The sequence below is a fragment of the Aethalodelphis obliquidens genome, unplaced genomic scaffold (assembly GCF_003676395.1).
Source record: "Aethalodelphis obliquidens isolate GAN/ISIS:26980383/991018 unplaced genomic scaffold, ASM367639v1 scaffold2, whole genome shotgun sequence".
In the NCBI taxonomy this organism is placed as follows: Eukaryota; Metazoa; Chordata; class Mammalia; order Artiodactyla; family Delphinidae; genus Aethalodelphis; species Aethalodelphis obliquidens.
In genome coordinates, this window is record NW_020837946.1 from 7,919,870 (window position 1) to 7,945,782 (window position 25,913).

The 25,913-nt window shown below is 39.9% G+C and overlaps 1 protein-coding gene across 1 annotated transcript in view; it reads left to right on the plus strand.

Moving 5' to 3' along the window:
• The first annotated feature begins 424 nt into the window (after positions 1-424).
• PDE6D (phosphodiesterase 6D) overlaps positions 425-25,913 on the plus strand; it is a 52,134-nt gene continuing 26,645 nt past the window's right edge. The window contains exon 1 of the mRNA XM_027118493.1: positions 425-683. Within this exon, the coding sequence (XP_026974294.1) occupies positions 634-683 (50 nt within the window). The 5' untranslated portion in view covers positions 425-633. The remainder of the gene's footprint in view (positions 684-25,913) is intronic.

A 25,913-nucleotide genomic window follows, 5' to 3' on the forward strand; every position in this document is an offset into this window, starting at 1 on the left:
GTTTATGAACTTGCGCGCATTGCGCGGCACACTGGAATCTAAGTTACAGAGGAATTGAGTGCAGGGGATGCTGGGATTTGTAGTCCCTGGGCTTTCTGTTGCGTGTTGGGATCTGTGGTCCCCCGGGCTCTCCCCTGGAATTCTGGGAAGTGTAGTCTCCGCCACATCGCACAGGGCAACCTGCCGTTATCTCAGAGCCCTACTGTGCCCAGCGGCAGGAGCGGGCTCGAAGCGAGCGTCTGCAGATCTGAAGCCAACCCTCCGCAGGGTCAAACTCTAGGCAACACCACCAAATGAAAATTTTGTCCTACGGGACTTCCCGGGGAGGGCCCTTCCCATTGACGCTCTCCGTCCCCCTGCGAAGCCGCTGAATGTTTCTATTGGTTGATCAAGATGCCAATCGCCGAGGCAGGCTTTCCATTGGCTTCAGAGCGGGCGCTCCGAGGCTAGAGGGAAGGAGAAGGGATCAGGAGCGGGAGCTGAGGGAAAAGAGGTCGGTCCGGGTCTGGACGCTGTCGCTGCTCGCCCGAGGTCTGCAGGCCGGGCTGCGGCTCAGTCCTCGGCTCCTGGGCACAGTCTACGGAGGCTCCGCCGGGCCAGCGTGGGAGAGCCGCAGGCGGCGGCCGCCGCATCATGTCAACCAAGGACGAGCGGGCCAGGGAGATCCTGAGGGGCTTCAAACTGTATCCTCCCGGGAGCGGGGCTGGGCCGGGAGGACTTGGGAGGCGGCCGCTCACTGAGGAGACCGGCCGGGGGCGGGCCGCGCCAGGTGGGCACCCGAGGAGAGGGCGGCGGGAAGGGAAAAAAGGAACGCCGTCCCAGGCCGCCGGCGGGACCGGGCGCGGGAGGCGGGGAAAGGGGCGTCCGGAGGGAGGGAGGGGAGGTTGATGGGGGCCCCGTGGGTAGAAGCGGAGGAGCCGCGGAATTGGGCTGAGAGAGGGGCCGGGCGTCGGAGACAGGTGTCGAGAGGCGCGCTTGGGTCCGAGAAGAGAGGCCGGGAAGGGGCTGCGGCCCGCAGGGGAGGGCCGAGGGGGCGCGGTGGGCTGGCCTCGAAGCCTAGCTGCCTCTTTGGCGGGAAGCCCACCAGGGCAGCAGGGAAAAGTGACTTGGAGCGAGTGACCTTGTGTGGGACAAATGCAGGCGCTGGTGTTGAACTCTCTCGGGTTCTCCCCTCCTACCCCCCCTCCCACCCCGGTCTTGTTTCCACAACTTCTCTTGCTCACTTGTGGCTTTTTCCAGGGTTGGAGCGGAGGAAGGTGGGGAGTGAGAAGTCCGAGGTGGACCTCATCTTAACTCTGTCTTGGCCCTTGGAGGCACTGGACGGTCGCTGCTTCTCCCTCAGATCCTCAGTTTTCTTTCCAGCGGAATGAGAACCCTAAATTTGCGCGTGCGAAGCCTTGAGGAGTTATGGTTTTGCACTGGGACTCCTGGCAAAGGTGTCTGCTCCCTCGATTTTGTGTGGTTAACGGGTAGACATGGTGGAGCTGTCCAGCAATTATTTGATGACGTTGGGGACACGGTAGCATTTAGCAGCATATCGAAATCATTGCCTCAGGCCTGTGGTGGTGCCGCGGGTGCAACCTTCTCCCCTTCCGTAGTGAAGCTTTGTGTTTTAATGGAATGTTAATCTGTGACCATATGATGCAGATGAAAAAACCCAATCTCGTTCATTCCAGTCTTACATTTTCCTGCTGACCTTAATCTCTTCTTACATCCTATGGCTACAATATGGAACACTCTTAAATTCGTCTCTCAGTGACGATGTAGGGTTCCTCTCCTGGAGGTTTCGTCAAGCACCGTTCTCTGAGCTGCCAGTGTGTTTCCACAGTGACCATTTCACCCCTGCAAATTTTAATTGCTTTGTCATAATCAGAAACCAAGTTGGTAGTAAGTTTTAGAACACAACAGCAAAAAAGTTACAGGAAGTTTTGGATGTACAAATGAAACTTTTCAAATGGAAGCTGACCTGCTGTGCTTTTTTTTTTTAAGGGAAGGCTCTTAAAAAAGGCCTTTACATACTGCCATTCATGATGAACTTTCAGTACTTTTATGCAGTGATGTTTAGTAACAGCCTCTTTTATAGCTCCATGTACCTTCCCGTGTTTCTCTTCATAATAGTGCCTATAAGTAGATAGGCATGGCTGAAGTATTAGAAAAGCTATGACATGGATTTTATTTTTCCCTTAAGTAATTTATATTATTACTTAACGTTTATGCTGTAAACAGTAAACTGGAGACTGGAGAATTGAGAGATTTCACAAGCCATGTTTTTGTCTGGAGTTAACATTGTTGCTGAAAGTAAGAGTCTTTTTAATGGCTTTTGAACACCCCAAAAAGGGAAAGTTTGAGCTTCTCACCTTCAGTCTTGTCTCTTGAACCTTGTTCAAGAGAAACTTTGGCTCTTGAGAAAGAGGCTAAGGGACAAATATGGAAAAGAATAGAAAGCAGAATCTGTGTTGTTTAGTGCATCAAGAAGCAGGTTTTCAGGGAAAATTTGACCTGGGCTGATTAAATCACAAGGGAAGCAGCCACCAAAAAACAGTTAGCATGGGAGCAAAGGAATGCTCATCCTCTGGTGGCCTTTATTGGCATCTGAGAATTAAGAGAGAAAAGGAAAGGAGTTCTAGGATTTGTTACTACCTTCAGGAGAAAATAAAATTAACATTTTAGTAAGAAACTACCTGACTATTGTCCACCTTTTATTGCATAAATTGTTTTTCTGAACTTTCACAGCATCTGTTTCTGAAGAGTTTTTACTACAAAAAGAAATCGCCATTTTTTTATTCTGCCAACAATGTTGATAATCCTCATTTGCCACATTGACTATGTTGGGCTTTTTTATTTTTGTCAGTTTGAACAACAGATGACATCTTGTTTTAATTTGTATTTCCCTGATGCCTAGATCCCTGGAGAGGTCATATAGGACAGTGGTTCGGTGCTATACTGGCCTGTAGAGCTACACTCTCAGCATTGGAATTCTAGCCCTGCACTCCTGGTTGTGTGTCCCTGAGCAGCTTCTTTAACTGCTGCCACAATTTCCTCCACTGTAAAAAGGGATAAAAATAATACCTTATCTCCTAGGGTTGTTGGGAGGATTAAATGAGTTGATATTGAAAGCACGTAGCCAAGCTCCTGATGCCTAGTAAGCATTATGTATTAGCTATTATGGTTGTCGTTGTTGTTAGTAGAGAAGTCACGGAATCTTCTGTTTGGCCATTTCTTTTTCTTCGTGAATTGCTTGTTGATATTGAATTGTTTATTTTTCTTACTGCTTTGTAGGTGTTCTTTCTTGTAGTATCAATCCTTTGCCTGTATTGTACGTTGCACATCTTTTCTCTCAATGTATTGCTTGTCTGTTTTTTGTTGAACAGAAATTTTAAATTATCACTTCAAATTCATCAATATTATTCATGTGGCTTCTGAATTTTGTGTCTCGTTTAAGAAGACCTTCCTTATCTTCAGGTTAATTAAATAGCCTATGTTTCTTTCTCTTTGTAATGTTTAGCTCTTTAATCCATCTGAAATGTATTTACACAGATGGTATGTGGTAGAAATCTAACTTCCTTTGCTATTTGGATAGCCAGTTGCCCACTACTGTTTCCTAAGTAGTTAGGCCATCCTTTCCCCTCTGTTTTGAAAGCTATCTTTGGTGTCAAATACTCAGTCTTCATAAGACATGGGTTTATTTTTGGAATATTTCTGTTTCATCGGTCTGTTTATCTCTTCCCATTCCTTTCCTGTACGCATTAGTTCAATTATTATAGTTTTATAGTATGATTTAGTACAGTTTACAATAGGATTGATATGTCATGAACAGAGTTATGTGTTTGAAGTCATATTATAAGTTCCTTGTAAATATTCATGCCCTTTTTATACAAATAGAAGCTTGCCCATATGCCCATAATAGATACTCAGTAAGTATGAATAACATACTTCATAAATCAGGGATAGTCTTTGTGTCTGAGAGAATTCAACATAAACTTTTGTATTTGTAATAAGTCTTTTCAAAAATAAAATATTTAAAAAAATTTTTTTTTTCTTTTGGCCACACGGGCTTGTGGGATCTCAGTTCCCTGACCAGGGATCAAACCTGTGCCCCCTGCAGTGGAAGCTCGGAGCCCTAACCACTGGACCGCCAGGGAATTCCCAAGATTTCTTTTCCACATCATCTCCACCCCACTGCTTTTAGCTCATACACATTAAGAGTCTTACATTTATTTCTTGTTTGTTAAAAACATAACATTTTGTAGTTATAAACTAACGTTGTGAATGAAATATTACTTGAGGAACAAATATGATTCTCCTGCAAAGTTTTGAATTTGAGTATTTTAAGTAGCTGATATGGAGATTTTGTTTGTAAATCCTGTGTTCCCCATTTCATTCATTCAACAGAGGTCTTTCGGGAGACTTCTGAACAGGCACTGTGCGCTTAAAGGACATAAAAATGAATGAGTCACAAACCCTTATTTCCAGAAGTCTAACCATCTTTGTGTCTGTTTAGAAGGGATATCTTCAAAAGCAATGCATTTTTTAAAATAGTATTGAATTTTTCTTTTACAAACTCCAGCTACCTAGAAATGACCTTTGTTAATATTTCAATATAGCCTTCTGATGTACCTAATGTTTAATGTGTTTCCTTTTATTAAAATGGAATCATAAGTATTATTTTGAAACTTTTAAACTTAATAAATTTACCACGTTCATAATTTTCGAATATAGTTGCTTTCAGTTGCTTTCAGTGACATAGATTTGTCACTGAAAGTCTTATACTAGTTTTCTAGTATAGGCTGAAATGCCCTGTTCAGCCTGTTCAAATTACTTTTTCCTCAACATAAATCCATAATTTTATTAAATTAATACCAAGAAACTGACACATTGCCATAAGAAAGGATTATGCTTTTATGATTTCATTATTTTTGATCCATCTGGAATTTGCTTGGGTGTAAGGTATGAAGCAGATTTAATTTTTTTAAAGATTAGCTAATTGTCTCCATTTCTTTCTTTACTTATACTCCAGATATTAATATAATATCCAGAATATAATTGACTGCCTGCAAATCAATAAGATAAATATTTAACTCAAAATGGGCAAAGGATATGAACAAATAGTTCACAGAAGAAAGGTGCAAATGACCAATGAATAAATTCAGAGATGTTCAACCCTATTAAAACAACAGACTATCCCTTTTTTCCCAATTAACTGACAAAAATTTAAAAGACTGATAATATTCAGTGTTGGCAACTATTGCGGAAAAGGGATGCTTCATTTGCTCTGTGTGTGTGTGTGTGTTTGTGTGTGTGAGTGTGTGTGTGTGTGTGTGTGTGTGAGAGAGAGAGAGAGAGAGAGAGAGAGAGACCTTTATGGAAAGTAATTGATATCTATCAAAAGTTTACGTGTAAGTGCAGTAAAGCAGAGAGCTGTCATCAGTAGACTCTAGGTTCAGACTTTATTACCCCACCACTGTGACCCGAGGCAGAGCACTCAAACTCTGAACCTCACTATCCATTTCATTTCTTTAGAGGGTTGATATGAGCATTAAATGAGACTGCATATAAAATGCTTAGTACAGTGCCTCGCATACAGTAATAAATGTTAACTGCTGTATTATTTTTTTATTAATACTTAATATTATTAACGATAATAATAGCGTTAATATTTCTGTAAAACCACTTATTTTTCTGAGGTATAACCAATGACTTCATGCTATTATTCGCTTTCTAACTGAGCAACTGTAATATCTGTTTTGCCTCTGAAGAAATTAATCAATTGAGAAGCATTGTTGTGTACCTAGTGTTTAGCTTGTTTTCTAGCAACTAATCACATTCCAATTTATGGCAGGTGAGCAAAAAAAGAACCAGTTTGGCTCAGAAGGTTTCTGAAAGCACCTTTCACTTGTGTTCTTGCATTTCCTCTCCATAGTTTGCTCCTGGATCTCCCACATTCTCTTTCTCACAGCACCTTGATCTTTAACTACCTCCAGTCAAAAATAGTTGGCTTTACATCTTCTATTCACTTAGATTTCCTTGTTAAGAGTAGTAGACTGTTGAACTTTTCTTGAATGTCAGTATTGCCTGAGAGGTGCCTTGGCCAAGTGTTAAAAATGAGTCTGGGGTTTATAATTCCTAAAATATAGTTTTTATCTTATCAACCCAAATTTTGGGAAAGCAACCAAAACATACCACCCATACAGCCAGTAAATACACAGATTGTGTTGATCACAGATTGTCTAGTAATAGACTTCATGTAGATTGTGATCAGTAGTTTGTTCTCCAGAATCCTCCTGCATGGGCTCCGAGAAGTTGTTATCGTTATCCTAAATGGATTAAATGACTATAACATCCTATTGATTTTGTTATTTAGGATTTTTAAACAGGAATTGCTGCTTTTCATTTGGGGGAGGAATTTGGAATATAATTAGATACTTATAGTCTTCTTCAGACCTTCTAAATTTCTTTCCAGGATTGTGTTTCTAGTGAAATATTAACCTCTGGAAAAATGAAACAGAATATGGTAAGACTCTCATGGAAAATTCTGGTTGTATCATCACTATATTTGATAAAGGACTGTCAATAGGGCTGAGGTTTGCCAGCTCTAGATTCTTATTAGGCTTGACCTCACTTTTGCCTCACAGGCTTCACTTGTCAGCACTCTGCATCCACAAATCCCCATGTTAGAGGAGGCCTTGACTTCTTAAAGTATGGACCTGTCCCTATTCCTGAGCTTTAGCATCATAGGAAGATATTGTAAAGGCAAGGCCATCTTTCTAGTAATCTGACTGTTCCAACCATTGCTTGAATGCTTAAAACTCAAATTATCAAGATTTTAGGAGCAACATTCTTCTTTTGCTTTTGATCTGCTGATAATTTTGAAGCTGAGAGGAAAAGCAAATATATTTTCTTATAGTCCAATATCCATAAAGATCTCAGTGGATTGGACTAAATAAGCACGCTGTTTATAGAGGAATTTGCTTAGGCTGCTGTGGGCGGGGAGGGGTACAGCAAAGTGGAACTGGTCCAGAGGAGAGGCACTTGAAACATGTCAGTACAATAACTGGAGAACTGAGGAGGATTAACCTGAAGATGAGTTGGGCAAAGGATATGAGTGTTCTAAAGTTTAAAAAACTGTTCTAGGGGCTTCCCTGGTGGCACAGCGGTCAAGAATCCGCTTGCCAATACAGGGGACATGGGTTAGAGCCCTGGTCCAGGAAGATCCCACATGTCACGGAGCAACTAAGCCTGTGCACCACAACTACTGAAGCCTGTGCTCTGCAACAAGAGAAGACACCGCAATGAGAAGCCTGCTCACCGCAACAAAGAGTAGCCCCCACTCGCCTCAACTAGAGAAAGCCCGCGCACAGCAGTGAAGACCCAATGCAGCCAAAAAAAAAAAAAATCTGTTCTAAAGAAGAAAAAGTAAATGTGTTCTGTGTGGCTCTCAGAGGATACAAGGTTAGAAGTTACAGGGGACAGAGTGTAGCCCAGTTTTAATAATTAGAGTTACCTGAAGAAAAAAATTGTTTCAGAAAATATTTTAAGCACCAGATGGATGCCTGTCCATCAGGAGTATTGCAGAAGGAAATTATGTACGCATCAGATAAGGCATTAGAGTAGATAAACTCCAGAAGGACTCAAATCCTTTCAACACTGCAATTCTTTGATTTGGTGACAACCTTTCTTAGTTAACAAGGACTCTTTTCAGCAATATTTCTATTAAGGTATGTACTACACCTAAAATAGGCAAAACATTTTTTTGTGTGATTTGATATAATTAAAACATGATATTGTTTCCTTTTTGTTTTTCAGACAACTCTTTTTAGATTAATACTACTCAGTATTAATGATGTATTTTGTTTAGTGCATTGCGGATCCACTGATTTCAAAGTTAGGGAGAGCAATTTTTGCCTCTGAATTTGGATAAAGTCTAGAGAACTAAACATAAATAGCTCTAATATAAATAACACTTTAAATATAGCCACAAGAAGAAGGGGGATAGCCTAATAATATTTGACATTCTTGTAGTCTTTTTCAGTTTTTCAAAGCACTTTCACATATTATTACATTATTACAACTCTACACATTATTATCCATACTTTATAAATGGGGGTAATAAGGATTGACAAGGTTGTCACTCAGATAAAGTCAGAACCTTAATTTAAACCTTGGTTTGTCTTTCTACAAACTACTGTTTTCTATAGTATACCGTGATTCCTCTCTGGAGAATTTATTTTTGTTACCGTATTATCGATTTTGAGTTTAAAATTTTTCCTCAGTGTTTAAGTCACAGATTTATTTTTCATTTGAAAATTATTCTCTTCCATAGTGATCACATCCCCTGTATTCTTCTTTGTTTTTCCTCACCTCTCAGATACAGAGGGCAGGATTTAGCTTGGGATAAGGAAGAATTTTCTAACAATTAGCGTTAGCTGAAAAAAAGACATTTTCCAGAAACTATTGAAGCAGCATGTATTTTTCTGCTAGGGCTGCCACAACAAAATACCAAAATACAACAGACATTTATTTCTCAACAGTTCTGGAGGCTAGGAAGTCCAAAATCAAGGTACTGACTGATTTGATTCCTGGCTTACAGATATCCACCTTCTCCCTGTGTCCTCACATGGTAGAGAGTGGATGGGCAAATTGTAGGAGTCATAACTATTATACCATGTGTGGCACCGCTACCTGTCTGACTGTTCTACTTGGAAAGGGTGGTTCATAGATCACTGCAGGGAAAAGAAAAAAAATTTTTAAGGGACTAAATGTGAGAATCAAGCCTGATCACTTACTTTCATGGAATAAGAAGTAAGAGATTTAAAAGCCTTTGCTTTTGAGCCACCTTCTGTGAGAAGGATAAAGGCAGAGGCCTTACTGCTGCCACTTATCTGGTGGTTCATTCAGACATGTGTTAACAGGGTCTATAAGTGCCAGGTAATTTGCTAAACCCAAGAGATACGAAATGATAAGCCAGTTTCTATATCCTAAGAACTTTTATGAGGGAGGGAGGGAGAGACAGAGACAGAGATGATAACAATCAAAATATAGTGTGATAAGTGCCTAGTAGTATGAAGTACTGTGGAACCTCAGAAGTAATGTGGGACCCGCTGCTGAAGGTGTTCTGGAAGACTTCAGAATTATCATTTGAATCGCATCTTGGATAATGAGTAGCTGTTGAGCAGTTTAATTTTAAAGATACTGGGGAGGACTTCCCTGGTGGCGCAGTGGTTAAGAATCCCCTGCCAACGCAGGGGACACGGGTTCGATCCCTGGTCCAGGAAGATCCCACATGCTGCGGAGCAACTAAGCCCGTGCACCACAACTACTGAGCCTGTGCTCTAGAGCCCGCGAGCCACAACTACTGAGCCCATGTGCCACAACTACGGAAGCCTGCATGCCTAGAGCCCACGCTCCGCAACAAGAGAAGCTACCGCAGTGAGAAGCCCGTGTACCGCAACGAAGAGTAGCCCCCGCTCACCACAACTAGAGAAAGCCGGCGCGCAGCAACGAAGACCCAACACAGCCAAACATAAATACATACATACATACATACATAAGTAAAAATAAAGATACTGGGGAGTAAGAGAGAAAGGAAGGTGATGGCATGAAAAATGAGGGAAGAGAGGATTTCAGAGGGGAGTTGGGGTCAAGAATGAGGAAGAATGAGGATCAAAAACAAGTCCTTGAAATTGCTGGAAATTTCATTCACTCATTGAATATTTGAGACTACTGAAAGTCCCATAATACCTTGTAGGTCACTGGTGATCTTTTTGAGAATAGCAGATTTTGAGAATAGTAGCTATTTGGGGAAACAAATTAACTATCATTTGCCAGGATTAAAAAATGGATACTAGATGAGGAAATAAATTCAGCAAGAATAGATTACTCTTCCAAGAAATCTGGTGACTTGAGAAAGCAGATATTAGGGGAGTAGGTAGAGAGATTTTACTAAAGGATGGAAGTCACTTATTTAAGCTTATCCAGCTTTGTGCAAGTTGCTTAACACCTGTAAAACAAAGATGCTTGCTCTGTCTGCCTTACAGAGGTGTTATGAAATTTGAGTGGAATAATATATGCCAACTAACTTTAAAAACTATAGCTCTATAGATGTATTATGCTTACTATAACATTGTTAAAATTATTTAGTTATCTTTGTTTTGAAGTTCAGGGTTGCTTTCTATTTTGCAAATTTGTAGGTTTCAGGTTTCGGGGTGTTGATAAAGCCAGAGTCTTAGTGATCCTTTTTTTTACTCCAGATTAGACATCTGAAGCCTTTTTCACAATTCTGGGAAGTAATTATGGCTGTTGGAGTGATAGCAAAATAAGCCCCCTAGGGCTTCCCTGGTGGCGCAGTGGTTGAGAATCCGCCTGTTGATGCGGGGGACACGGGTTTGTGCCCCGGTCCGGGAGGATCCCACATGCCGCAGAGCGGCTGGGCCCGTGAGCCATGGCCGCTGAGCCTGCGCGTCCGGAGCCTGTGCTCCACAACGGGAGAGGCCACAACAGTGAGAGGCCCGCGTACCGCAAAAAAAAAAAAAAAAAGCCCCCTACATGACACGTATGTCCCATTTGAAAGCCAAAATCATCTTTGGCTTTGCTTTTTTTTTTTTAAAAGATGGTTGTAATTTGAGGAAGTTGATTTCTCAGTACTGTAGCATTTTTAAAGCTAGGTAAAATTCAGGATCTCCAAATGTGGATTTCGATAGGATTTAAGGTAATATCCCCATTCTTCTGAATAATGTATAAGAAACAGTTGCTGACCCTTTTGGGAATGCACCTCAGGAAAGTGCCTTCTGTTATCTCTCCTTCGATCAGGTAGTTCTGGGAAGCAAATAAAAATGCAAAGGGAGTCGCTATGAATCTCTTTGGTTATGTCTATTCTAGTTTGTTTCTGAGCAGTTTCAGGCACATAACTGCACATATATCAGTAGAATAATAGACCTACTAGAAAAAGAAAGGTTTGTTTCACTGTTTGACTTTGCTAGTGAGAGGACTGTGTTATGTTTCAAATAGCGATCTTTTTCTCATTACTAACTTTCTTGCCTCCACTGGTTCCCAGACCAGTTTGAATTTTGATTGTATGCTTTCCAAGCATAGTACCTCTGCCAGGGCCAGAGTATCATTTCACAGGCATATCACCACTGATCACGGTGCTGCATATTATGTTTCAAGGATACTGAAACCAGGTTTCTCAGGGATCCGTTTATATTTTCTCACCTTGTCCCCATAAATAGGAAAAGTACCACAGGGAAAAATCACTGGGAACTTATTGGTCAAAGAAAGATGTTTAACTGCCGATCAATTAGAACTGGTTCTTAAAATATACCAAAAAATAAGATGCTCTGTATAACCAATGCTAGTGCAGGAGGAGCCTAAGAGGAGGGCTTTGATATTTAAGAATTAATGAAAGTGGGAGTAGGAGAAGGAAGTGAGTTCAGAGAGTGAACAAAGAAGAGAGAGTTTGAGAGGGGAGAGATCATAAAGGCAGAGTGTTAAAGGACAGAGAACAAGAACAAAAAGAAAAAAACACAACCAAAAACTAGGTAAGCAGAGCCAAGGAAGGCATTCCTGTGATGAAAATGTTCGGGATACCACTAAACAGAAACTCCCTTTGTTTACTGCTGGTCATTGCAGCTGCTTCCACCCCAGAGGAATGAGAGGGGGAAGTTTTTCTTCATGCCTGTGACCTTGGTATTGGAGCTTTGCCTCCTATTACTCAGGTCTGCCATAGTAGACATTAGCATATGTCATTTGTGCTTAGTCAGCCATTCTGCCTGAAAATTCTAGCCACCTTGAAACTCCTCAGACTACAGGTAATGAGCCACATGCCCATGTATAATTTACAGGTACTCTGCCAAGTCGTGAATACAACTTCAGAATGGGCTTTTAAACTCGAATGTGTTTTTACCTGCAATTTAGCTTCCTGACTTAACTGTCCTCCTTAAGGAGAATGGGGGTTTTTTGGTTTGTTGGTTTTCGCTGAGCTCCATCTCTAGTCTGGCCTTTCCGTAGCCTGCTGAACCCTGAATGAGCAGCTCTCCTTGTTTGGCTTCTAGACACTCTTCAGTGAGCCTTGATTTCTGGTTGCTCAGCCTGAATGAGAATTCTAATCAACCCCTCTGACTCGCTCTCTGATGCTCAGTGTGGTTCAACACATATTTGAGAGGCAATTACGTGCTGAGCACTGAGAAGAGAAGGATAAATAATATAGTGCCAATGGAATTTGACTTGCAGACTTATATGCATGGTACGTTCTGATAAGTACTGTGACGCGAGCATAAACAAGTGTGCAGGTGCACTGAGGAGGAACCAAAGCTTTGCCTCAGGGTGTACCAGGGAACGTAATCAGAGAGGTTGACAATAGCACTGGGTTCTTAAGGAGCGTACTGGAGGGTGGGATGCCCATTCTGGTGGGAGCGGAGCAGCGGTCTGCTAAATACTCAAGCAAAAGAAGATCCTGTCTTTGGGAAGTAGAGCAGTTAGGGATGGCTGGAGGATAGGCCGTGCCTAGGAGCTAGGGTAGGAGGTGACCGGAGAATGCAAAGGATGGCAGAGACTAGACTTGGTGTCTTCCTCCCTCCAGTAAGGCTTGAGTTACCCTCTTAACTTCTTCACTCCAGACTTATAGCAGTTCATTATACCTGCTACCCTCCTGGTTGCCTGTTGATTTCCTGTTCTTTATTAAATTGTCCTTTCTACTTGACCTACCTTCCTATCTCACCCTTCTCCATTGTTCTTTTAACCTATTATTAACTTACAACCTTTTTTAAAAATCAGTATTCCCAAACCTATTTACAAAGCCTGAACTTACATGTTCCTCAGAAATGTGTGTGTCTGAGGATGGAAGGATTTTTTTTTTTTTTTGGACAGTCACATAGGATTAACCGTGCCCATGTCAAGCAAGAGCAGAGGTCTTTCTGTCCTCTAGAACAGAAGTTTAAAGCTTCTTAAACTATTACTGGTAGCAAACCAGGTTTTTACTTCTAATCCTTTACAGATTGATATTTTTATAAAATAACTAAAATGAATTATTAGAAAAATGACATAGAAAATAAAAGTCAAAAATTTTATTATTAGAATCAACATTCAAATTACTCTGCTAAATTGCTATTAAAATTTTTAAATACTTGTCACATATATGCACTACCAAATGTAAAATAGATAGCTAGTGGGAAGCAGCCTCATAGCACAGGGAGATCAGCTCAGTGCCTTGTGACCACCTAGAGGGGTGGGAGGGAAACGCAAGAAGGAGGGGTTATGGGGGTATATGTATACGTAGAGCTGACTCACTTTGTTATACAGCAGAAACTAACACACCATTGTAAAGCAATTATACTCCAATAAAGATGTTAAAAAAATAAAATTTAATTTAAAATAAATAAATTAATACTTGTTGCAAACTGGTAACCAATGCCTTCACAAACCAGCACCAGTCTGTGGACCATATTTTGAGTAACACATCTGTAGAATCCCCAGTACAACGAGTGCCTGATACACAGTAGAATTCAGTGCATGTTTGGGGAATAAATATGTGGATGAGATGGTTAGCGTGATTATAGTATAGGAGGGGAAAAATGATAGTGGCAGCTCTCTTTGGAGAGTTGAAGGGAAATGATTTAGTGAGAAAGTAAAGAGTACTCTAGTAATGTTACCCTCCATGTAAAATAAACTTTTTGTCATCACTCTCAGAGCATTGTTCCTTTGGCTCTCTCGTGAGGCAAATATGTACTAGTAAATCACCTTTGTGAATTTATGAGAAATATTAGTTTTGATCTTGCCAAAAAATATAAAAGTTACTCTGAATGTTTGCAGAAAAAATGTCAACCTGCTTATCTGAACTAGGTTTTAGGAGCAATTCTACAGTTGGCAAGGATTGATTTCAAATACTAACCCCTGCTCTTTAAATGAAAGTATTTCTCTGTGTTATAATGTGGACCATACTGCCAGATGCTTTGCCTGCCTGAGATTTTCTCATTTCCTTTTGCATGTTCTCAGAAGATAAGCTGAATAGGATAAGAAGTCTTTATATCAAAAACTTTGTAATAAACAAGACTTCTATGTCCATTAAGGTAATTTCAGATTGCTTATAACACTGCAAATTTTCAGTACTTAAAAGCAAATTGTAAGGTCTTGAATCCCTTTCAAATAAGGAATTCATGGCATCATTCAGGGAATAGAAAAGCAAGAGGTGTACTTTTTAGTATTTGAACACATAGCTGCATTTCAAGGAGATCATTAATTTGAAATATTTAATTAATTGAATGCAACTTATAACAGGGAAGTTTTATTATCATAAACAGAGTTTTGTTTCCATTGTGGATCAGTAAAGTCAGCCCTCCATATTTGTGGGTTCCACATCCTGGGGTTCAACTGCATATCAAAAATATTCAGGAAAAAAAATTCCAGAAAGTTCCAAAAAGCAAAACTTGAATTTGCCATGCCAGTAACTATTTACATAGCGTTTACATTGTATTAGGTATTATAAATATTCTAGAGATGATTTAAAGTATGCGGGAGGACGTGCATAGGTTGTATGCAAATACTATGCCATTTTATATGCAAATACTATGCCATTTTATAAATAAGGGTCTTGAGCATCCACAGATTATAGTGTAGAGCTATGTTTACCAGCTGTGAGTTCCTGAGAAAGGTGTTTAACTTCTGAGAGCAGTAGTGTTTCATGTGAGTGTCATTATTAAGTGAGATAAGATTGAAAAATAGAAAAGAGAGGGGCTCTTAGGACAGTGCTTAGCATGTGCATTGAATGTGGGTACTCAGATATTAGTTCTTTTACCCTGCCTCCTCTTTCTTTGAAAGACCAGCTTTAAGCGATTAATGTAGCCAGATGCCAGATAAGGCTGGAAATATTATTCACCTTTTCCCTGGCCTTGTGTCTGCAGTTATCAAGTTGAACAAGACTGCTAGGAAGCTAGCTCTGAGAAAGGCAAGAGTTAGGACTTTCTTTATCTGTCTGCACTGGTAATGAATCATAGATTAAGAATTATTTGACCTTTACAGCATTGTTAGGCTACTATAATCAGTGGGGTTTCCCTTAGCCTTTGGAGATTTTATAGAAACTCAGAAGAGAGACAAGAACCTCAATCTGAAACTGATTTCCCCCAATCCTGACTGGACTGGATTGTCCAGCAATACCCCTTATCATTTGAATGTAGAAGAGACCAACCCCTCAACTAGTACTAGATCTGTTATCTGGACATTCTTGTGCCTTTATTGATTTTATATAGTTAGAGTGGTTCAGTAATTTCTGGAAAGCTTGCCTAAGCTAAAAAAAAATTGTGTCTCTAGGCACAGAGCCTATCCTCTGTAATAGGTCATCTATCCATCAAGGATATGTAAAGGATCAAGAATCAGGGACCCCCAAAAGTAAATGAGTTCTGACCTGTGGAATACACTAACAGCATTATCTGAGCTGGCGTTCCACACCAGAAGGCATCCTGTATTCTGCAGTGTTTGAAGTGCCTTTCTAGCCTCGTGTCCTGGAAGAACTGCTTGTCCTGTACCACAAGCTTAGGGATCATGACTTACTCTTCTTCTGTCCCCCAGTCTTGAGTGTAGTTTCTCCCTGGTACAGACTGGGCATGCAGGAGGCCTGTTTATGTCATATAGATGTTAAGAGAATGGTTGTTGAAATCAGGTACTCAAAAACCAACTTTATGACTTATTGGCTTTGTGACCTTTAAGCATGGTACTTGCCATCCCTAAACCACAGATACCTCATCCATACAAGGGCTATAATAATAATACCTATTTCATAGGGTTGTGAGGATTGATTTAGATGTGGATAAAGCACTTAGCCAGTATCTGGCACTCAAGACATGTTAACTATCACCATTATACAGTAAATAAGTGCTGAATACAAGGATCAGTGGGACTATTATGGTTGTGCGTGATTCTGCCAAAGATTCTTACATCCAAGAGATGTGTAACATGAATCATCTGGCATCAGAATTCTTGCATTTCTTGGTAAAGTCTTCCCCTTTAGTTTCTTCTGTTTATTTAAATAGAGGTTTTCTCAGATATGGCCCATTTGATAATGTCTGATAAAGTGTACCAGCTGATTCATATAATGCCCCAGATAATTTTATATGAAAGTTTTCCTATTTTATTGGTTTTAGAAATTATTTTGAAGGAATAACAGTCTGATGGTGACTTATGAATACTTTTATATTAAATACTTACTTTGTCATTCTAAAAAATATGCTAAACATTTCTAATTTTCATGGGAAAGCCCTCAGGAAAAAAAAAATCCCTCTGCCGCCTTTTTGTTACGTCTCTAGTGAAGTTTAGAAATTCGAAGAAGAGTATTGCCAAGAAGCTGCAAAGAGACCCCATGTTTGAGCTTCCCACGTTCTTTCTGCACACAAAGAGAAGCATTTGGGCAAATAGTCCACTGTTTGTTGTTGGTTCCTAAAGCACTGCCAGGGGAGACTTATGCTCCTGGGGTCTCTTATGTCCCAGGAGGGAGATGATGGAGGATGATTATTAATCTACACCAACTTCAGTTTATTAGCTGTACTGGTTCCCAAACATGGTTTTTTTTTTTGGTGTTTTTTTTTTGCGGTACGCGGGCCTCTCACTGTTGTGGCCCCTCCCGTTGCAGAGCACAGGCTCCGGACGCGCAGGTTCAGAGGCCATGGCTCACGGGCCCAGCTGCTCCGCGGCATGTGGGATCTTCCCGGACCGGGGCACGAACCCGTGTCCCCTGCATTGGCAGGTGGACTCTCAACCACTGCGCCACCAGGGAGGCCCCCAAACATGTTTTTGACAGTGAAATATTCTGCAGGTTCTCTTGTGGTGTTTCTCTATCCATTTCCAGCACGGCAGCCAAAGATTTTATTTTTTCCATAACAATGTTTTACACATTTGATTTTTTTTTCTCATACTGCCCACCTCTCTTGTCTTCTAAGCTTGCTTGCCCTTCTTTGTGCACACAAACTATATAAGCTCCAACGACTGTTTTCCCCTGAAAAATGTAGTTATTCCAAACTTTCTTTCAGTCCCCTAAAATCTTATTTCCTAGAAACATCTTTTTCTCCTCATATCAATTCTTTGTTCATCCGCTGTAGATTACCCCTTCCTGGCTGGCATAGAATATGGGCTTCAGTGGCTATAATTTTTTCTTTCCATTCTTTAAAAGAGTTTTCTTTCCCAGAACCCTACAGCTACTCAGAGTATGATCCCTGACCCAGTGCAGAATCTCAGGTCCTATCCTGAACCAGAATCTATATTTTGACAAGATCCGCACATGATTTGTATGCACATGAAAGTTTAAGAAAGCACTGCTGTAAATCATGTTTTGCTCAGAAGGGGGAAAGCTGGCAAGTAGTGTTTCTCAACCCTGGCTGTTCAGTGGAATCACCTGGGGAACTTTGAAAAATACTGATGCCTAGGTACCATCTTCAAAGATGCTAGTTTAATTGGTCTGGGGGGTGGTCCAGAAATTGGGAATTTTAAACGTTCCCCAGGCAATTCTAATATGCAGCCAAGGTTAAGAACCACTCTAGTGCATGAATCTTAAAATTTGCCCTAGTTTCCTAGAATAGCATTATATGTAAATCAGTGCAAAACTAATGACTAAGTAAAAGACTATGTTTTTTACATTTACATTTATTGGGAGGACATATATATACACATAGAAAAAATTGGAAATATAAACACTAAAATATTAAATGGTAATCTCTGGTTTATAGGATTACAGCTATTGTTTTTTTGTCCTCTATTTTCCAGACTTTCTATAATAACCATGAATTCTTTTGGTAAAAAATCCTCATATGTGTATATATACTTTTTAACAAATGTGATCACATTATATGTATTTTGTAAACCTCCTCATTTAAAAAAAAAGTTTATCCTTTTTCACACATCAGTATATTACAAATATTTTCTCATACCATTAAATATCATTTACATAGGCTTTTATATTGTTTAAAGTGAATCTTGACCCAGGATGACTGGATTTTTACTTAAAAGGTATGTTTATATACTGATTAGAGTCTTTTGAGAGACTGACTGTTTAACTCTTGGAAACCTTTAGTGCTTGGAAGCTTTCCTTGTCCACAGAAGGGAAGATGTTTAAATGGAGATGTCAGAACTGCGGTGAGGTCAGATCAGACCTTCCCAGAGGCTTTTGCAACTGTCATCAATTGAGTACCAGCATTTTTCTGAGCACTTAAACCTAACACATAGAACTTGACTTTACCATCCCAGAAGATGCTGTACCCTAGGGAATCCTTAATGACGTTTGTCTCGCAACCTATGTGTCCTATTGGAGGGCATTATATTTCTGAACTTCCTCTTCAAATCGTTTTTGGTTTAGTTGGAATTGTGCTTCAAGACAACTAATATCTATTACAGTTTGAGTTTCCTCTGCATTAATGTGTACATTTTGATATGAAGAGCTGGAATATCCTTTGAGCAACATCTTGAAAACATCAGTGGTATATAGTTGGCCAGGCTATGTTGTAATTAAAGAAAGTCAAGTACCTCTTTTTTCCTGAACTTGGGAATAAATACCAGTCCTCCAGCTTCAAAAAAAAATGATCTGCCTTTTCCTCTTGGCTGTTCTATTCCTGACCCAGTCCAGTTGCATTGTATGGGAAAGGAATAATTTTGCTAGTGGTCCTTTACAATCAGAAGAAAGGAGATACATTCTACAGTTGGGGAACCTTTTAAAAGATGCACAGTAGCTGACTCTGCAGGGGAAGAGTTCTGCTTGTCATCTTTTTTACTTCATTTAACCTTTTCTCTACCAGAATCTATATATAAAAGGTTCAGAAATATACAGTTTTTAATTTCAGAGAAATAGGCTAAATGTTTTATTCACAGATTTGTAGTTCTGACTAACACAGCTTTTAAACTTAGCAGTTCTTCTGAGGAGAAAGATTCCACAACACTTCACAACCTAAAGACTTCAGGAGCTGTACCTACTGACTAAGGTCATGAGGGGATGTGTGTTCCTTTGAGTAGTGTTTGATCTGAGGTTGTGCCTAACCTGAGACAGTAGTGCTATCGACCTTGGCTATCTTGCCTGGTTATGCAAATCAGGAAGAGAGGCGACACCTGGGTATGGCACAGTATTGAAAGATGATACAAGTTAGTGAGTGGATATTCAGCTTTGGAGGCATGTTTTAGACACTGATACTTATCTTATCTCACAAGACCTGATCACAAGCAAGCCAAAGACGATACTTTGTACAAGCCTCCATTATAGATAGTACTTCTCACATTGCATTGTAATTATTCTTTTACCTGGTGGTTTTCCCTACCTGGAGGAGAACTCCAGAGAGCATGTACAGAGTCATGTCTTATTAATCATAGTATACCCTAGCCCTGAGCCTAACACTCATAAGTGTTCAGTAAATGTTAGGCAAATGAAATGTCCAGTCAGCCATGTTATAATCCAAAACCCTTTGGTCATTCAAATGTGGATTAACATTTTTTTTTTTTTTTTTTTTACCAATTGTAAGTTGATCATTACTTCACACCGGTAACTGTTTAACAACTGTATAGTAGATGACTATTCTGGACATTCTGGAGGGAAAATAAAGAGGAAATAATTAGGAAAACTTCTATCTAAAATTACATCAAAATTTGGGGATTCAATTTTTAGACCACATTTATTTATGTTCAGAATGGCATTGTGTTTTGGAGGATGTGCATATACTGCACTACGTGTCATTATAGTACCTTAACTCTTAAATAAGATACGAAAATACAAATTAAGAAAAGAATATTTCCCTGGCCACTGATGTTAGTATATAAGGTAAATTAAATAGATGAGACACATGTTTGATGTTTGGATGCCTAGCAAAATTATTGCACAAAAGCATTATTTTGACTTCTTAGCTATTAGTCAGAAACACTGTAGTAGTCAGCTTAGAATTTGTTCATCCTGAGTAATTGTTTTTTTTGGTCATGCCATGAGGCTTATAGGATCTTGGTTCCCCAACCAGGGTTGAACCTGGGGCCAAGGCAGTGAAAGCACTGAGTCCTAATCACTGGACCGCCAGGGAACTTCCCGAGTAATTGTTTTTTTATTTTTTAAAAATGAAATATATGATTGAGATTAGTGTAGAATAAATATATGTTATAGTACATATTAAACTATGTTTCAATATGTACCAAATTGCTATTTTAAATTAGTTCCTAACACTATATATAAGAGAAAATTCAACAAGAAAAAAAGTGTATTTACTAAAGGAATATTACTAAAGGAATATTCTATACAAAAGAGCAATTCCTTTTATTTTATTTTATTTTTTTTGCGGTACACGAGCCTCTCACTGTTGTGGCCTCTCCCGTTGCAGAGCACAGGCTCCGGACGCACAGGCTCAGCGGCCATGGCTCACGGGCCCAGCCGCTCCACAGCATGTGGAATCTTCCCGGACCGGGGCTTGAACCCGTGTCCCCTGCATCGGCAGGTGGACTCTCAACCACTGCACCACCAGGGAATCCCAGAGCAATTTCTTTATAAACTTAGAAGGTGGCTTAGTAGAGCAAGACCCGGGTTCTAATCTGTCTATACTTCTCACTAGCTGTGAGGCTTTAAGTGCCTGTTAATGTCTCTGAGGCTGTTTCTTCATCTGTAAAATGGGTGTGATACCTGCTTCAAGAGGGTCAGCTGAGATAATAGGTATAAAAGTGATTTATGAACTTTAAGGTACTACACAAATGAATGATGGATTTCATTGATGGCCTTAGTAGATTTGATAGCCTAATTCTGTATTTTCTTTATTATTAAAGTAATGGTTCAGAAAACATTAGGGTGGAAGGTGGATTTGGCATGAGAAATTACTACTAGGCTTTTCCTATATCTAAAGAGTTCATATGCAAACCATCCCTTTTTTGTCATTTATAAAATAAAACTTCAAAAAAAAGGTAGAACAGGTTGTGTTAGACTCTCCCGCTCGTGTTTTTTAAATTTTTTTCTAAATTTATTGAGATAGAATTGATATATAATATGTTTTGGTTTTTTTATTGAAGTATAGTTGATTTACAAAGTTGTATTAGTTTCAGGTGTACAGCAAAGTTATATATATATATTCTTTTTCAGATTCTTTTCTATTATAGGTTATTACAAGATGTTGAATATAGTTCCCTGTGCTATACAATAGGTCCTTGTTGTTTATCTCTTTTATATATAGTAGTGTGTATATGTTAATCCCAAACTCCCAATTTATCCCTCCCGCCATGTGTTTTTTTGTTTTTCAGAATAGATCCAGACCAAGAATATTTTAACTGTCTGCTGGATCCTTTCTAGTCCTACAGATTCCTTTTCCACATACTTACCAAGTGTCTCTCTGATTCTTTTCTGGATTTTTGCTTTTTGAAACATTTTATGATCCTTTCATTAATTTTGAAGGCTTTTTCTGATATCTGTATAGTTCTTTTTAAAGTACGTATTTAATAGCTTTATTAAGATACAATTCACGCATTTAAAATGTACAATTCAGTGGTTTTTAGTGTATTCACAGTGTTGTGCAGCCATCAACACAATCACTTTTGGAACATTTCATCACCCTGAAAGAAACCCTTGTACCCATTAGCAGGCATCCCCTGTTTCCTCTACCCTCCCACTCCAGCTCTAGGAAACCATTAGTCTACCTTCTGTCTCTATAGATTTGACTATTCTGGATATTTCATGTAAATGGGACCAAAGAATATTTAGTCTTTTGTGACTAGCTTCTTTCACTTAAGATATTGTTTTCAAGGTTCATCCATGTTGTAGCATGTATCAGTACTTAATTCCATTTTAATTCCAAATAGTAGTCCATTGTGTGGATATACCACATTTTGTTTATCCATTCATCAGTTGATGAACATTTGGGTTGTCTTCACTTTTTTTGGTTATTATGAGTAATGCTGCTATGAACATTCATGTACAAGTTGTTGTGTGAACATATGTTTTCATATCTCTTAGGCATATACCTAGGAGTGGAATAGCTGGGCCGTATGGTAACTCTGTTTAACCTTCTGAGAAACTGCCAGACTCTTCCAAAGTGGCTGCACCATTTTACATTTCCAACAGCAGTATATGAGGGTTCCAATTTCTCTACATCATCATCCACGCTATGTCTTCCTGAGAATACTTATCCTAGAGGGTATAAAGTAGTATCTCGTTGTGGTTTTAATATGCATTTCCCTGATGACTAATGATGTTGAACATCTTTTCATGTGTTTTTGGCTATTTGTATATTTTCTTTTTTTTTTTTATTTCTTTTTTTAATAAATTTTTTTTTTTGTTACTCATTTATTTTTGGCTGCATTGGATCTTCGTTGCTGCGCGCGGGCTTTCTCTGGTTGCGGCGCACGGGGGCTACTCTTCATTGCGGTGTGCGGGCTTCTCATTGCGGTGGCTTCTCTTGTTGTGGAGCACAGGCTCTAGGCATGCAGGCTTCAGTAGTTGTGGCTCGCAGGCTCTAGAGCACAGGCTCAGTAGTTGTGGCACACGGGCTTAGTTGCTCCATGGCATGTGGAATCTTCCCGGACCAGGGATTGAACCCGTGTCCCCTGCATTGTCAGGCGGATTCTCAACCACTGCACCACCAGGGAAGCTCCTTTTTTTTTGAATTTTATTTTATTTATTTTTTTATACAGCAGGTTCATGTTAGTTATCTATTTTATACATATTAGTGTATATATGTCAATCGCAACCTCCCAATTCATCCCACCACCCCCACCCCGCCACTTTTCCCCCGTGGTGTCCATACGTTTGTTCTCTACATCTGCGTCTCTATTTCTGCCCTGCAAACCAGTTCATCTGCACCATTTTTCTAGGTTCCACATATATGTGTTAATATACGATATTTGTTTTTCTCCTTCTGACTTACTTTACTCTGTACAACAGTCTCTAGATCCATCCACGTCTCTACAAATGACCCAATTTCGTTCCCTTTTATGGCTGAGTAATATTCCATTGTACATATGTACCACATCTTCTTTATCCATTTGTCTGTCGATAGGCATTTAGGTTGCTTCTATGACCTGGCTATTGTAAATAGTGCTGCAGTGAACATTTGGGGTGCATGTGTCTTTTTGAATTATGGTTTTCTCTGGGTATATGCCCAGTAGTGGGATTGCTGGGTCATATGGTAGTTCTATTTTTAGTTTTTTTAAGGAACCTCCGTACTGTTCTCCATAGTGGCTGTATCAATTTACATTCCCACCAACAGTGCAAGAGGGTTCCCTTTTCTCCATATTTGTATATTTTCTTTGGAGAAATGTCTGTTCTGATTCTTGTCCATTTTTTAATTGGGTTATTTGTCTTATTATTGAGTTGTAAGAGTTCTTTATAAATTCTGGATACAATTCCCTTATCAGATTTATGATTTGCAAATATTTTCTCCCATTCTTTGGGTTGTTTTTCCGTTTTCTTTTTTTTTTTTAATACTTATTAATTATTTATTTGTTTTTATTTTTGGCTGCGATGGATCTTAGTTGCGGCACACGGGATCTTTGTTGAGGCATGCAGGATCTTTCCTTGCGGCATGTGGGCTCTTCGTTGGGGCCCGTGGGCTCCTCTCTTATTGTGGCGCATGGGTTCCAGAGCGCATGGGCTCTGTAGTTTGCAGCATGCAGGCTCTCTAGTTGAGACGCACGAGCTCAGTAGTTGTGGCACACGGGCTTAGTTGCCCTGCAGCACGTGGGATCTTAGTTCCCTGACAAGGGATCAAACCCACGTCCCCTGCATTGGAAGGTGGATTCTTTACCACTGGACCACCAGGGAAGTCCCTTGTTTTTGCATTTTCTTAATGGTTTCCTTTGAAGCATAAGAGTTTTTAACTTTGATGAAGTTCAGTTTATTTTTTCTTTTGTCACTTGTGTTTTTCTAGTCTGTCATATCTAAGAAGGCTTTAACTAGCCCAAGGTCACAAAGAGTTACTCCTATATTTTTTCTAAGAGTTTTATAATTTTAACTCTTACATTTGGACCTATGATCCACTTTGGGTTAATTTTTATGTATGGTGTGAGAGTTGGGGGTCCAACTTTATTTTTTTTTTTGCATGTAGATAGCCCATTATCCCAGCACCATCTGTTGAAAAGACTATTCTTTCTCCCATTGAATTGTCTTGGCACCCTTGTTGAAAATCATTTGACCATAAATGTGAGGTTTATTTATGGACTCTCAGTTCTAGTCCATTGATATATATGTCTATCCTTATGCCAGTACCACACCATCTTGATTACTGTAGCTTTGTAGCAAGTTTTGAAATCAGGAGGTGTGATTTGTCCAACTTTGTTTTCTTTCTCAAGATTGTTTGGCTACTCTGAGTCCCTTGATGTCCATATGAATTTTAGAATCAGTCTTTCGATTTCTGCAAAAAAAGCCAGCTGGGATTTTGATAGTGATCAAGTTGAATTTGGGAAATATCGCCATCTTAACGATATTTGAACAGTCCTCGTAATTCTTTTGACCTACAGGAGAGAATAACAAAAAGCACTGTAGAGAAAAAAATTCTTTGCCCTCCTTCCACAAGCAAAGAGCCTCTGAGCAGAATTTGACAAGTGGATGAATGAAGGGCAAAACCTCAGAACCCCTGTTGGTCGTCCATCAATCCCAGTCTCCCAGCTCAGGGAGTTAACATACACTGAGCCTTAGCTCAGTGTATGTTAACTCTCCGAGACATGAGAAGTCTGCTTTTTGTTGTTGTTGTTTTGTTGTATGGCTGTTGGTTTCTTTTCTGGTTGTTTTAGAGGAGTTCTTTAACCTTTATCAGCCAAAACAGTTTTATCTTTAGTTAGGGAGATAAAATTTGCAGGTTTCACTCAGAGGAAATGCTTTTTCACAGTCTGGAAACTATAGGCTCCTAAAGAGGCCTAATGTGTAATGATTCCACTGGAAATCAGTTTGTAAACATAATTATAGTATCAGTTAATATAATGGTTCATTTTTGTCTTTCTTCAATTCTTACCAAAAAAGAAAAAAGAAATTCTAATTGCATGTACTGGCACTGTCATGGGAGTGAAGAATAAATTAATAGTGAGGTCTGTCCTTCCCTTGCCCTTTAGGGTTTTGTCTTTCTGACTCTTATGACTCACACTCTTTTAAACGTTACCTTTGGGAAAAGTTGGCCTCTTCTGTACTCAGAAGGCTTGGCTCTTTCTATTAAGAGCCTCCCTTTTTTTCTCCTCAGAAAGGGTGCTTTTTGCTGATGGAAACCTGGTTTTTGTTCTTGATGCCTTATGGCATGATTTCTGACTCTGGAAATGATCTTCCTCTCTTCTTGTAACAAAACATGGGGCTGCTAGTATGCTTTCTTTCTGAAAGTCAAAGGGTCATGGTGGTCCCTGGAGGAAAGCCCAGGCTCTGGCTGTTTGGAGAGTGATGCTGAAGCCGGATCTAGTGACAGTGCTCAGTTCTCCCTGGGAGAAATCTCCAGGTGAGGGAAAACCAGACCTGACTCATTAGGACTGCCCAACCATCATTCATGAAAATCCTAGGCAATTTTCCATCTTAAAAATAGACCAATCAAAGAATCACCTGCATCTTCCTTCTACTCTTTACTAGCTGTTTAATATTAGGTAAGGGTTTTTTGTTTTTTGTGTTTTTTTTGCGGTACGCGGGCCTCTCACTGTTGCGGCCTCTCCCGTTGCAGAGCACAGGCTCCAGACGCGCAGGCTCAGCGGCCATGGCTCACAGGCCTAGCCGCTCCGCGGCATGTGGGATCTTCTCGGACCGGGGCACAAACCCATGTCCCCTGCATTGGCAGGCAGATTCTTAACCACTGCGCCACCAGGGAAGCCCTAGGTAAGGTTTTTAATATCTCCAAACTTAGTTTTCCCATCCAGAAAGTGAAGTGATAGAGCGGTACCTAACTCATGTGGTTTTGTGTTTGTAAAGCCCCTAACACAGGGCTTGGCACATTGAGTGTTAAGAAGTATAAAAAGTTTAAATATAAGAG